This window comes from Dermatophagoides pteronyssinus, unplaced genomic scaffold (genome assembly GCF_027571235.1).
Source record: "Dermatophagoides pteronyssinus isolate colony J.1.1.1.1 unplaced genomic scaffold, Derpt_VIB-CSIC_2022.12 sq0014, whole genome shotgun sequence".
Taxonomy (NCBI): Eukaryota; Metazoa; Arthropoda; class Arachnida; order Sarcoptiformes; family Pyroglyphidae; genus Dermatophagoides; species Dermatophagoides pteronyssinus.
The window spans coordinates 264,702-276,199 of NW_027461538.1; the positions used below are offsets into that span (position 1 = coordinate 264,702).

Here is an 11,498-nt window from a genome sequence, read left to right on the forward strand (position 1 = left end):
GATGGAAAACAAAAAAATCTGAAACGGCCAAATAATTTATGATGATGATGATGATTAACTTTTCTTTTTCTTTTGATTCGAAATAATTATCCGGAAAACAAAAAAACAGTCTTTCTAATCTTTCAATGGGAATAATAATATTTTTTCCCTCCAATTCAATTATTACTATTTAAAGAGAAATGTTACTCAATGGAAAAAAACGAATCACATCAAATCAAAAAGAATCATAATCAATATGATTAGCTATCCGATCTAATTGTATTATGGGAGAAAAAAAAACAAAGAAGAAAAAGAATATTCTTTATTAGGATTTTTGGTGGATAAAAAAAACAAAAAACAAATATTATCATCGTCAATAGTGACCTCTATCGATGATTCGATGTTTTTTTTTATAAAAACAATCCACAAACGTTCTTTTTTTTCGTCTATAATTCACTTATTTACATTGATCTTCGTATCTTTTTTTCTCTCCCTCTCTCTCTTACTCTGTGTGTATGTATCGTAATGATGACGACAAATTCGCCCATTTGTCCTTGAGTTGTCCCCATCATCAACACTAATAATAATCATCCATCCAATAACTAAAACAACTCCACACACACTATTCGAGTTTTTACTCATCGAATTCGATTCCTTTTTTTATTCAATGTTCAATATACGCATGTGTGATTCGAATGTGTAATTCTTTTTTGCTACTTTTTTTCTATACTTCTTCTACTGTCTACATAATAATAGTAGTGGCAATTAGATAATGTGGAGGAGTTTTTCTTCTTTTTCTTTCCACACTGTCTGATTAACGCTGTGGTACACGTCCACCTTTGATGTGTGTGTGTGTGTGGGGGGGGAAATATTCAGAGAATCCGGAACATTTGATCATTGGGATTTCATTTTTCTGAATGAAAAATCCGTTTTTTTTTCCGAAGAATTTCAATGTCATCTTACATTCGTGGGAAAAATTCATCTACTGCAAGGAATAAACAAAAATTTTTCATTTTTTTGATTATTAAAAAAAGTTTTAGGTTTTTTTTAAAACAAACAAAAAAAAAGACAGAAGGGGTTAACCAAACATTCTTGTTGGATACACTTTTGTGTAGTATTACACAAGTGGTAGCATAGATTTATAAATGATGAAAGAAAGAAAAATGGATGTTATTATTGATCACTCTCCCTCCGCTGATACAGTGTATACTCTGCAAATATTCTTTATGCTATATGAACATAGCATTTAACATTACGTCATAATTTCAATGATACATTAATCGAAGATTGATTGTAGCAAACAGCAGCAGCAGCAGACTGAAGAAGTTTATTTCGAATCTTTATTCTTCGAAAGAATTGTTTTTTTGTTTTTTTCGTTGTGAATTTTCATATTACCAAAGAAAAAAAAATGGACATGAAGAATCATTATTGTGATATTTATTTTCAAATGTGATAAATGTTTTCATATCAAATTGTTATTGATACAAATTTTTTTTTGTGGCAACAACATCAGTGTTTAATAAATCATTCATCATTGAATGTTAGTTAAATCTACTTGTTTATTTTATTGTGATAAGAATTCATTCAGTTTGAATTCAGCTAAATAGATGCTAATCATTCGTTTTTTTTTTTGTTTTATGTGATATCAAACAATTTCATTACGAATTATAATCCAATCTTTGAAATGTCGAATGTTACAAGTGACCTGAATCAACGATTCTAACCATGATCAACTCCTCATCAAATATCTTCAATCAATGGTAAATCGATTAAATTGTTTCCAAATTCAAATATTGATTTTCATTTTTTTTAGAATTTGATAAATTGAATTCAAAAAAAAAGAATGACAGTCAAAAAAATTCATGTTCAAAACAATCAACATGATTGCTGATTATCAATTGATTATTCAGTCACAAATATGGAACAAAAAAAAATGAAAATACTTCAAATACAAAAATGTGATTTACTGAACTGTTTCTGGCTTGATTTAATCATCATTAGAAATTAGATCTTTTTTTTTGATTTGTAATGCTGAAATTTGTTTTTGATATCTTTATATTTTCAATTTTTTAACAAAATTTTAAATAAATTTGAATTTAACCGAAAAAAAACCCGCGTGAAAATTAAACAATCGAAATTTTTTTTTGAAGAGTATCGATAAGAATGTCTATTATGATCACGTGATCCAACAATGAAATATCGAATACTGACGTTCATCACGGCCACGTGATTTTTATTCGCTTTGAATTATGCTTCCAACAACTATATTTGCGGCTTCATAATGTACAATTGTTACTTTGCCACTATCAATGATTGGGTAATAATGGATTCATTGTGATATCCATGTGCTGCTATCTCTTTATTCAATAGGATCTATCCTTCCAATAAAATGCAAATGCTACTTCTTCATAAATTAATTGCTAACAGCATTAAAATTAACCAGAAATGGATACTTCCGAAAATGATACCAAAAGTAATAGTAGCATTTGGATAGAATAAGATTCGAAAAAAACTGATAGAACCAAAAAGAGAAAAAAAAGAGATTGAAGTGTAGACGTCTATAATTATGTTATTAGTTTCAGTGTTGTTGTGTGCACGGCGTCGATCACACGGATAATTTTTGTGTTTTTTTTTTTTTGCAAAAATACGACATAACTCGAATACAGTGGTACCTCAATTTAACGACGGTCCAAAATTGAATTATTTTTAAATTTTTTTTTTAAATGACGAATAAAAAATCGAATTATTTTGTTCAAAAAGAAAAATAAACATCAAATTCTTATTGCTTTTAATTGTTTTTGTTGTTTGTTTGTTATTGATTAAAATTTGGTGATTGAAAATTTAAATTCAAATGATGATTATTGTTGTTGGTGTTGAAAAAATAAATACCAAATTTATACCATACAAGTTGTCCACGATACATGTATAAAACGGTCTGGCGAATCGGTTAACTTTATCTCTTGACTGGACAATTGAATAAAAAAAAGAAAAAGATCAAAAATTTCCTTCCTTTTTTCCATTGGTAAGATTATCTTAGTTTTTATAGATCATTTTTTTTTTTGTTACAAATCATGATGAATGAAAGAAACAATGTACAATACTTATGACCACAAATGTTTAGATTTGATTTTAAAAAAATAACATAAATTCTGTTTCAATTCGACAAGTTTTTTGTTTATCATTTAGTCATTTGCACGATAATTTTATGATTTGCATTATCATCGTTATCAAACAACAAACAACAAAACAAAAACAAAAAATCTCACATGGTCTCTCTTGACTAAGTTTAATGCGTCAGAACAGACAATGACAATATTTTTTTTTTGAAAATGAAAACAATTCTATTGTTTTTTTTTTTGGTTCTGCAAAATTTCTAATGCTATTATTAAATCAAAAGATCTAGAATCGGAACCAAAAAAAAAAAAAAATTCCCAAATCAATATTGAGAAATACTACACAGAACGAACGAACAAAATAAAACAAGGAAAAAAAAGGCGCGCACTAATCACACGCGTTTCACAATTTTAGCTTGCTTTTCGCTTTATGTTATTAGATCATCATCAAACACCGCATGTACCACATGTATTCTCTCTCATATGGTTTAAAAAAAAAAAAGATAGAAGAACGATCATCATCATTATCACTAATAGCAACACCGATACTATATATTCCCTTTCCGCTAGGTTTTATTGTTTGTGTAGAATAAACATGAACTTCTCCAATAAATTGTTGTTGTGAGTGAGTGAGTGAGCAATTGAGTAAGCAAACAAATAAGTTGTGTGTTTGAATAGACAAAAAAAAACGAAAAGGAAACTAAATTTTCGCGTTCGATTGTTGTTACGGTAGATTCTCGATTTCTTTCTAATTCGTTTATGAATTTCTTGTTAAGTATCCCCTTTTTTTTATAGATGTTCAAAACACACAAAAAAAATCTTAAATCATAATCCAAAGTCAAGTTTAAAAACACTGTGTATTTTGAGTTTTATTTATTCGATTTATAAGAAACGATTGTTGTTTGTATGAGGGATAATTATTATGTTTAGTCCAAAGTACGTAATCATCATTATGAATTTTAGTTTGACGGTTGTAATAATATTTTGCAGACATTTTTTTTTCTCCAACACATGAATAAAGTCCATTACAAGTCCATAGATTCTCACGTTTAGAAAAAAAAAGAAGAATGATTCGAGACAGATGTTTAGATTTAAGTCAAACACCTTTTTTTCATTATATAATTATAATGTTGCTTATACTACCCACCAATCTCGAATATTATTGAATATTTTTTTTTATTATCATCGAAAATAATTGATGATAATCATGACGCAACAACATTGAAACTCATTGAAAAATGTGAATTTTTTTTTTGATTTGCAAAGAGAGAGAGAGAGAGAGTACACTGTATAGCGGAGGGAGAGTGATCAATAATAATCTTTTTCTCTTTTCGCATTTTTTTTTTTTTGTTGAATAGTAATGTTTCTATCATAAATCTATGCTGCCAGTACATTTTAATAATACAAGTGTATCTTGTGAAAAATAAAAAGGTGGACGTGTTGGCCAACACGGTAAAAAAAACTCCACACCCAAAAAAAAAAAAAAAATATTCTGCTACAATTATCTATAGCCACTACTTGTGTGTGGTGTGCTGCACATAAAAACAACGGATTTCATGGCGATATGTCCGAAAATAATTTCGATCATTCTCATGCTACAAGTATTTTCGGCGATAGTTCTGATGTTGCATCACACGATGATGATATGATTGAGGAGATCTCAATGAAAAGTTACGACGATGACAATATCGATGATGAAATTAAATTTATCACTGAAGAATTGATTGAAAATGTCATCGATACAATTGAAGATGATGATGAATGGAAATCGATCCAGATTGATTTTGATGGTGAAACAATCTTACCGAATGGTATTCGTTTGATAAAAGGTGTTGCCGAAATGATCTTCTACCGGGAAGATGACAACATACCTTCCCGTTTTACTAATCAGCTAAATTTTCTCAAGACCATCCTAACCAAATATATTTGCCGCTATAAAACGGCTGTGCCATTTTTAAATCCTGTCGATAGTGTTCGTCTTAAGATCCCACATTATTATCTAGTTGTCAGAAAACCTATGGATCTAAATACTGTCAAAAATCGACTTAATTTTCTTTGGTATCAATCTGCTAATGAATGTATAAGTGATATTCGTCAAATATTCAAAAATTGTTATCAATTCAATTCACCCAAAGATTATGTTTATTCTGCCGGCAAAAAATTGGAAGAATTTTTCGATGAAAAACTTAAAGATATGCCTCTTGTCGAGGAAGAAATTCCTTGTCCACCACGACAAAACATCGAAGAATGTATGTTTTCTTTTTATTTGTTTCCCTAATTGTTTGATTATTAATATATTTTTTGGTTTATATTTTTAGTTCAAAAATTGAATGAAAAACGAGGCTATAAACGACGCAGCGGATCGCTGTCAGATAGTATGGATTGTCCAACTCTATCACCGATTGGAGACAACAGTTTGCCTGGTGTGACAGCATTCTCACCAATCAAGATGACAACACGTAGTGAGAGAGGTGTTATGGTACGAAAACCGAGCAAAGATTTACCGGCTCCGATTTCGACACCTCCTGTAAAACAGCCTACAGTGAGAAAGGTGCCATTGAACAAACCGATGGAAGAATGTTGTAAATTTGTCAAAGAATTGTTCACCAAGAAACATGCCGAATATGCTTGGCCATTCTGGAAACCGGTTGATCCAAATGAATTTCCTGATTATCATTTAAAAATTAAAAAACCAATTGACCTATCAACCATCAAAGTGAGTATATTCTACTAAATTTGTATATCATCATTACTACTGATGAATGTCGTTTTATCAGACGAATATTCAATCGGGAAAATATTCCACTGTGGATGATTTCGCTAAAGATATGCGATTAATGTTTTCGAATTGTTTACGTTATAATCCACCAGAATCGCCAATCATCGAACAAGTCAGACAACTAAGGGTATGATCATCACCACTTTTATTCTGTTAATTCTAATTCATTTTTTTATCAATAGGAAGCATTCGAATATCGATATGCTCAATTTCCTGAAGATTATTTAAAAGAAAAATTGGTTGTTCCAAAACAAAACAGTTCTCCTTCATTTTCGATTCGAAATCTGACTAGTGCCTCAACATCATCAAGTCATCATCATATTTCCGATTCATCGAATTCATCAAGCATATCTAATGGTAAAAAAGCAAAATCAGAATCGAATAAGAAAAATAGTCTTAAAAGTCGTGTTTCACGGAATGAATCTGGTGTGTTCAGCCCTCTAAATGTTTCAGTTCTAGCTGATAAACATAATGGCAATAGTAATGCAGATAATGAACCTGAAGATCGTATGAAAATGCTGGAATTTCAAGTTGCATGCTTGAGAGAAGCGTTATCAACAGCATTATCTCATACTCCGGAATCATCGGCAGCCACTGCACTTCTGAACGCAATTAAACCGAATTCTAATGGATACCCAAATGGAAAACGGTCCAATTCGAAAAAGCCAAGAAAAAATGGCTATAAAACGAAAACAAATAAAAGGTTGTCCCAAAAATCAACTACGAACAAGAAACGAAAACACTTATCGTCTGACGAAGAGGATGATGATTCGGATTCCTATGTTGATGATTCATATCAGCTTACTGAGCCATTCAATCCGGAAAGTATTGATGATCTGAAAAAACTAAAAAAAGATCTTGAAAATCTTCAGGGTTAGTAATTGAATATCTCGTCCTATCAATTTATCTAATTTAATAATCATTTTTTTTCATTCATATAGCAACCGATTTACAAAATGTTCTGCGTATTCTGCAATCAACTGAACCATCGTTAAGATGTGATGATGAACAAAATGTTGAAATCGATTTTGAAGCATTAAAACCAGAAACGCTAATAGCGCTCAGAAAATATGTCACTTCTTGTATGCTAAATAGCAAATCATCACCATCAAATCCTGATAAAAGTGGTAATAATATGCCATCATCATCATCATCCGCATTGTTGACGAATAAAAGCAGCAAAAAATTATGCCGCGGATCTTCATCAAGCAATTTTGATACTGACTGTGATAATTCAATTCAAAACAATTGGTCACGTGCTGATTCTAGAGCTTCAAACTTACAACTCAGTGAAAGTAGCAGTGATAGTGAATTGGACTAATGTTTATATAATTAAAAAAAACAAAATTGATTCGACGAAGAATTGAAATGGAATAATTCATTCAAAAAAAAGTATATAAACCATTTTATATATTCACAAATTGAAGAAAAGTGATCCATCCTAACATGTGTAAAGAATTTCATCCGGCAAAGTAATGCTCGTCTTTTCTAGAATTGGTTTTTAGTGTTGTGCTCTTTCCTGTCAACGATTGTAAGTGTGATTTAACTAGGACAATCGACTTTTTAATTAATTTGATCAAACGACGACATTCTTATATTGTCTAAGATTGAAAAAAGTAAATGAAGAAAAATCGTTGTTCTATTATTAGTGTGAAAAAAAATGTTTATAACAAAACAAAACAACCTGATCGAAGAATGGAAAGAAAAAATGAACTGAAATGATTTCGTTTGTTGGATTGTTCGGAATTATGAAGAAATTGAAAAAAAAACATATTTCATGTCCATTCAAAAATCATCTTCACTATATATAAATAGATGTCATTAGATTGTTGTTTACAAACATACATACTCCCCCCCACACACACACATTGATTTAAACACATTAATTACACACATCAAAAAATAATATAATTTGATAATGATGATGATGATAATGATTGGTGTGTGTTATGTGTTTGTCTATTTTTTTTTCTAATTATTTATGATGGTCTATATATATAAATATGTCAATGTGTTCTTATAATAATAATAATAATCATTAAAAAGAATTTGTATAAACAAAAAAATTATTGGAACATCATTTGTTCATTATCCCATTACATCATCCTCATCCTCATCATCATCATCATTATCTACATAAATAATTTCAACAAAAACCAATCAAAAAAATATCCATCATTTATCATCATTTTATTCAAGAAATAAAAAAAAACTTTGTAACTGTAACTAAATAAACAAAAAACAAAAATACAAATACAAAAAAAAATATATTTTCGCATTATATTTTCCAAAATTCTTCGAAAATCCAAAATTCCTAATTACACATTGAAATTGAAATTCTTTGAAAATATAGAATGTTTGTGTTTGTATGTATACGATTCCCTAATTTAGATCTGGATCTGTTTTTTTCTCTTCTTTTGGTTCTGATGATACTTGTGTGTAAGGTGGTGGTGGTTTTTTTGTTGTAAAGTTTTGATTCTTTTACACACACAGACACAAAATACACACAGAAAATACATTCATTTAACTCATTACATTTACACACGCACACGCACAGATAAATCCACTAAAAAAAAATTCAATTTATCAATCATCAAAACATCATTATTATCATTACTTTTGTTTTTAAGTTCCACTTTTCTTTTTTTCCTCCTTAAGAAACAAACAAATTCAAATAGATCGTATAATCATCATCATTACAATCATCATCATCATGGCAAATCGACAACCATCATTTCATCACCCAAAAACATCCTGATCATCATTTCATCAAATTGAAAAAATCTCATTCTTTTTTTTCTTATTCAAGTCATGTTTTAAATGAAAAAAAAGTGTTAATTTTCATTCATTATTTGTTAAAGATCTCTGTTTCTCATTTCGTTTTTTTCTTCTTCTTTATTTCGCTATCTCTCTCTCTCTCACTTATAATTTTTTTTTTTTGCTGAAAAGAATAAAAAAAATTGTCATTATTAAAAAATATAACCTTGTATTTTGTATTTTCTGGATTTATTTATTTTTGTAAAAATTTTCGAAAAATCGAATCTTTTTATTTTTAAGTAAAAAAAAATCATAAATTAAAAAAAACAACGATAACCAAGCGCCATCTATTGATCGGAATATTTGATTTATTCTGGTTGAACATTTTCCGGTATCGGTTTTAACCATTCATAATTATAATTGGTTTTGTTTTTACTGTTATTATTCTGATTATTATTATTATTATTATCATTCATTAATATGATTGTTTGATGTTGATCATAAACAAAATGTCCAGCTGGTGGTATTGCATTTTGTGATTGAAAATTTTGTCCATGATATCGCCGGGCTTGTATAGCATAACGCCAATAACCACCTAATACTTCTTTAACACCTTCTAAATATAATTGTAATCGTTGTGTTGATTCTGAACTTGAATTTAATATAGGATCATCCATAATCTGTTCGATTAATTGAAATATTAATTCATCTTTTTCTTTAATCAATTGATGTACATGATTAACAGCTTCTTGTAATGTTAAACCTTGTATTTGGAGTGAAACAAAAAAAAATTGTTAGTTTTTTTTGAGGATATTTTTACGTGAATTAATAATCAAATCATATTTACCTTTATTATGAACTAAAACAGTATATGCATGACGCATATTACTAAATTTAAAATTAGCTTCAGCAACTTCTTTACGAAATGTCAGATGATCATTAACCATAATCATTTCTTCAGATACGGCAACAAGTAATGATTTCATTAATGGATGATTCCATTCTTGATCAATTAATGAAATATTTTTTGCATATTCAATTAATTGTAATGTCATTTGACCACCAACCGAACCTAAACGTGCTTTCATATAGCTATCCCAATCTGGTATGATTGTTTCTGATTGTAAACCATTACCGTTCGTTAAATTCGTACCATCATTATGTTCTGATGACCAATTATCTTCCAATATATTTCCAGCTATATAATCTTTAAACATTTTTATCGAACGATTAATCTGTTGTTTTGTATAATCAAAATAAACTTCTTTTGCTACTCTTTGTATGGCTTTTATAAAATCTGGCCATTCATTACATCTGTTGGAAAAATTTGCCGAAAACAAAAAATGTTATCAAAAAAAATTTTCCAAAATTTTTACTATACTCAACTGATAACCGGTTAAAATACCATCAAACATATCGATCATTGGAATCCAAAAATTACCATAATCAATTTGACCATTACTCAGTATTCGGCTAAGACCATCATGATAATCATCAGCCAGAAAAAACATTGTACACCATTTCATTAATTTTTCTAAACGATGAAAATTTGCCGATGGAAAACAACAAGCTGAATAAAGGCCAAGATCTGAATTACGAATCGAATCAACAAATGCTTGATGTTTACGTAATGGTCCACTATTATCAATTGCCCATTCATAACAATATCGAATCATCCATTTTGAATAATTACGATTAATTAGAACTGGAAATGGACTTTCATAATATGGATAAATGAAATTTAAACGATCTAATTGATCATAATATTCAACATTCGATGGCTTTATTCGATTGATTGATTGATTCATAGCCAAATATAAAAATAAAAAAGTAGGAAAAAAATTGAAATAAATATTTCAATGTCATGAAAATATTGACACTTCAAATGAAATCAAATCAAATCAACTTACCTGCGGCATTATTAATTGTCGTTAGTTTTTTTCAATTGAATCATGTTAATTTATCCTATTTATATACACCACATAAATGGATGAATGTTTTATCGATACATTTTCAACGAACGAAAAACCATCGACACACTCACATCGAATCGAATCCTTACCATTTTTTCATTATCGATGTTTCGAACATTAAGGCCGTTATTATTTTTTTTTTTTGGCTATTAATGGCTTTTTTTCCTTTAAAAATTATCATTATTTTTGAGGGGAAAAAATGAACAATTTTTTTGTTTTGTTTTTCATATTTTTTCGTTTTTTGCAAATTGAAGAAAAAAAATCAGATTTTTTTCTTTCAAAATTAATGGAAAATTCGTTGATTCTTTACGGTTGACAAACAAAATACAAGAATATTTCAATATTTCACCTGTATAGATGGCGACACATTCGGATTAAAAAAAATTCTGAGGTAAAATTTCAAAATTTATGTCATCCCGAACAACAAGCAGAAAATTTTGATTTTTGTATGCGACGTATGACTAATTGATAAGGTAAATAGCCAAGAAAAAAATTCATATTTCATAAATTTATCATAGGTAAATATTACGTAAACTTTCTGATTATTTATTGATTGAAATATTTCAAATATAACCGAAAATGTTTATATTCGCTTGCGGTTTGTTTTGTTTGTTTGTTCACATGAAATAGAAAATGATAATAAAAATCGAAAACAATTGATTCGGTTGATTTGTTTTTTGATTTATAGATTTATTCAACAATTGTTGTTACGATTATTGTTTATGTTACACTGTTACACTGTTACATGTTATTATTATTGTTAAATAATAATATCCAATAATGACCAAAGAAACACACACACACGCACACACACACGGATGCCAATTGGTTAAAAAAAAGATATTGAAAATGACCACCAACAATGAATGGTTGAAGTAATAATAAAAAAAACAAATG

The 11,498-nt window shown here is 28.9% G+C and overlaps 2 protein-coding genes across 2 annotated transcripts; one reads left to right on the top strand and one right to left on the bottom strand.

The window, feature by feature from the left end:
* Positions 1-2,568: 2,568 nt before the first annotated feature.
* Positions 2,569-8,244, top strand: LOC113798480 (bromodomain testis-specific protein-like). Its single transcript, XM_075821964.1, has 6 exons — positions 2,569-3,001; positions 4,451-5,341; positions 5,411-5,808; positions 5,870-5,998; positions 6,054-6,744; positions 6,813-8,244. Exons 2-6 carry the CDS (start codon positions 4,657-4,659, stop codon positions 7,190-7,192), a joined length of 2,283 nt encoding a protein of 760 aa, XP_075678079.1. The 5' UTR covers positions 2,569-3,001; positions 4,451-4,656; the 3' UTR covers positions 7,193-8,244.
* Positions 8,245-8,876: 632 nt separating this feature from the next.
* Positions 8,877-10,679, bottom strand: LOC113798474 (germacrene A synthase-like). Its single transcript, XM_027349023.2, has 4 exons — positions 10,539-10,679; positions 10,015-10,409; positions 9,476-9,942; positions 8,877-9,391 (listed from the first exon to the last, which is right to left on the bottom strand). Exons 1-4 carry the CDS (start codon positions 10,545-10,547, stop codon positions 8,997-8,999), a joined length of 1,266 nt encoding a protein of 421 aa, XP_027204824.1. The 5' UTR covers positions 10,548-10,679; the 3' UTR covers positions 8,877-8,996.
* Between the last annotated feature and the right edge of the window lie 819 nt (positions 10,680-11,498).

Bases quoted from the DNA above. Each gene is read 5' to 3' on its own strand.
- LOC113798480 (XM_075821964.1), top strand. From the start codon at position 4,657: ATGTCCGAAAATAATTTCGATCATTCTCATGCTACAAGTATTTTCGGC. The intron at 5,342-5,410 runs GTATGTTTTCTT...TTATATTTTTAG, and splicing joins ACGACAAAACATCGAAGAAT to TTCAAAAATTGAATGAAAAA. The intron at 5,999-6,053 runs GTATGATCATCA...TTTTATCAATAG, and splicing joins AACAAGTCAGACAACTAAGG to GAAGCATTCGAATATCGATA.
- LOC113798474 (XM_027349023.2), bottom strand. The intron at 9,943-10,014 runs GTTGAGTATAGT...TTTTTCCAACAG, and splicing joins GGTATTTTAACCGGTTATCA to ATGTAATGAATGGCCAGATT. The intron at 9,392-9,475 runs GTAAATATGATT...TCCAAATACAAG, and splicing joins TGTTTTAGTTCATAATAAAG to GTTTAACATTACAAGAAGCT.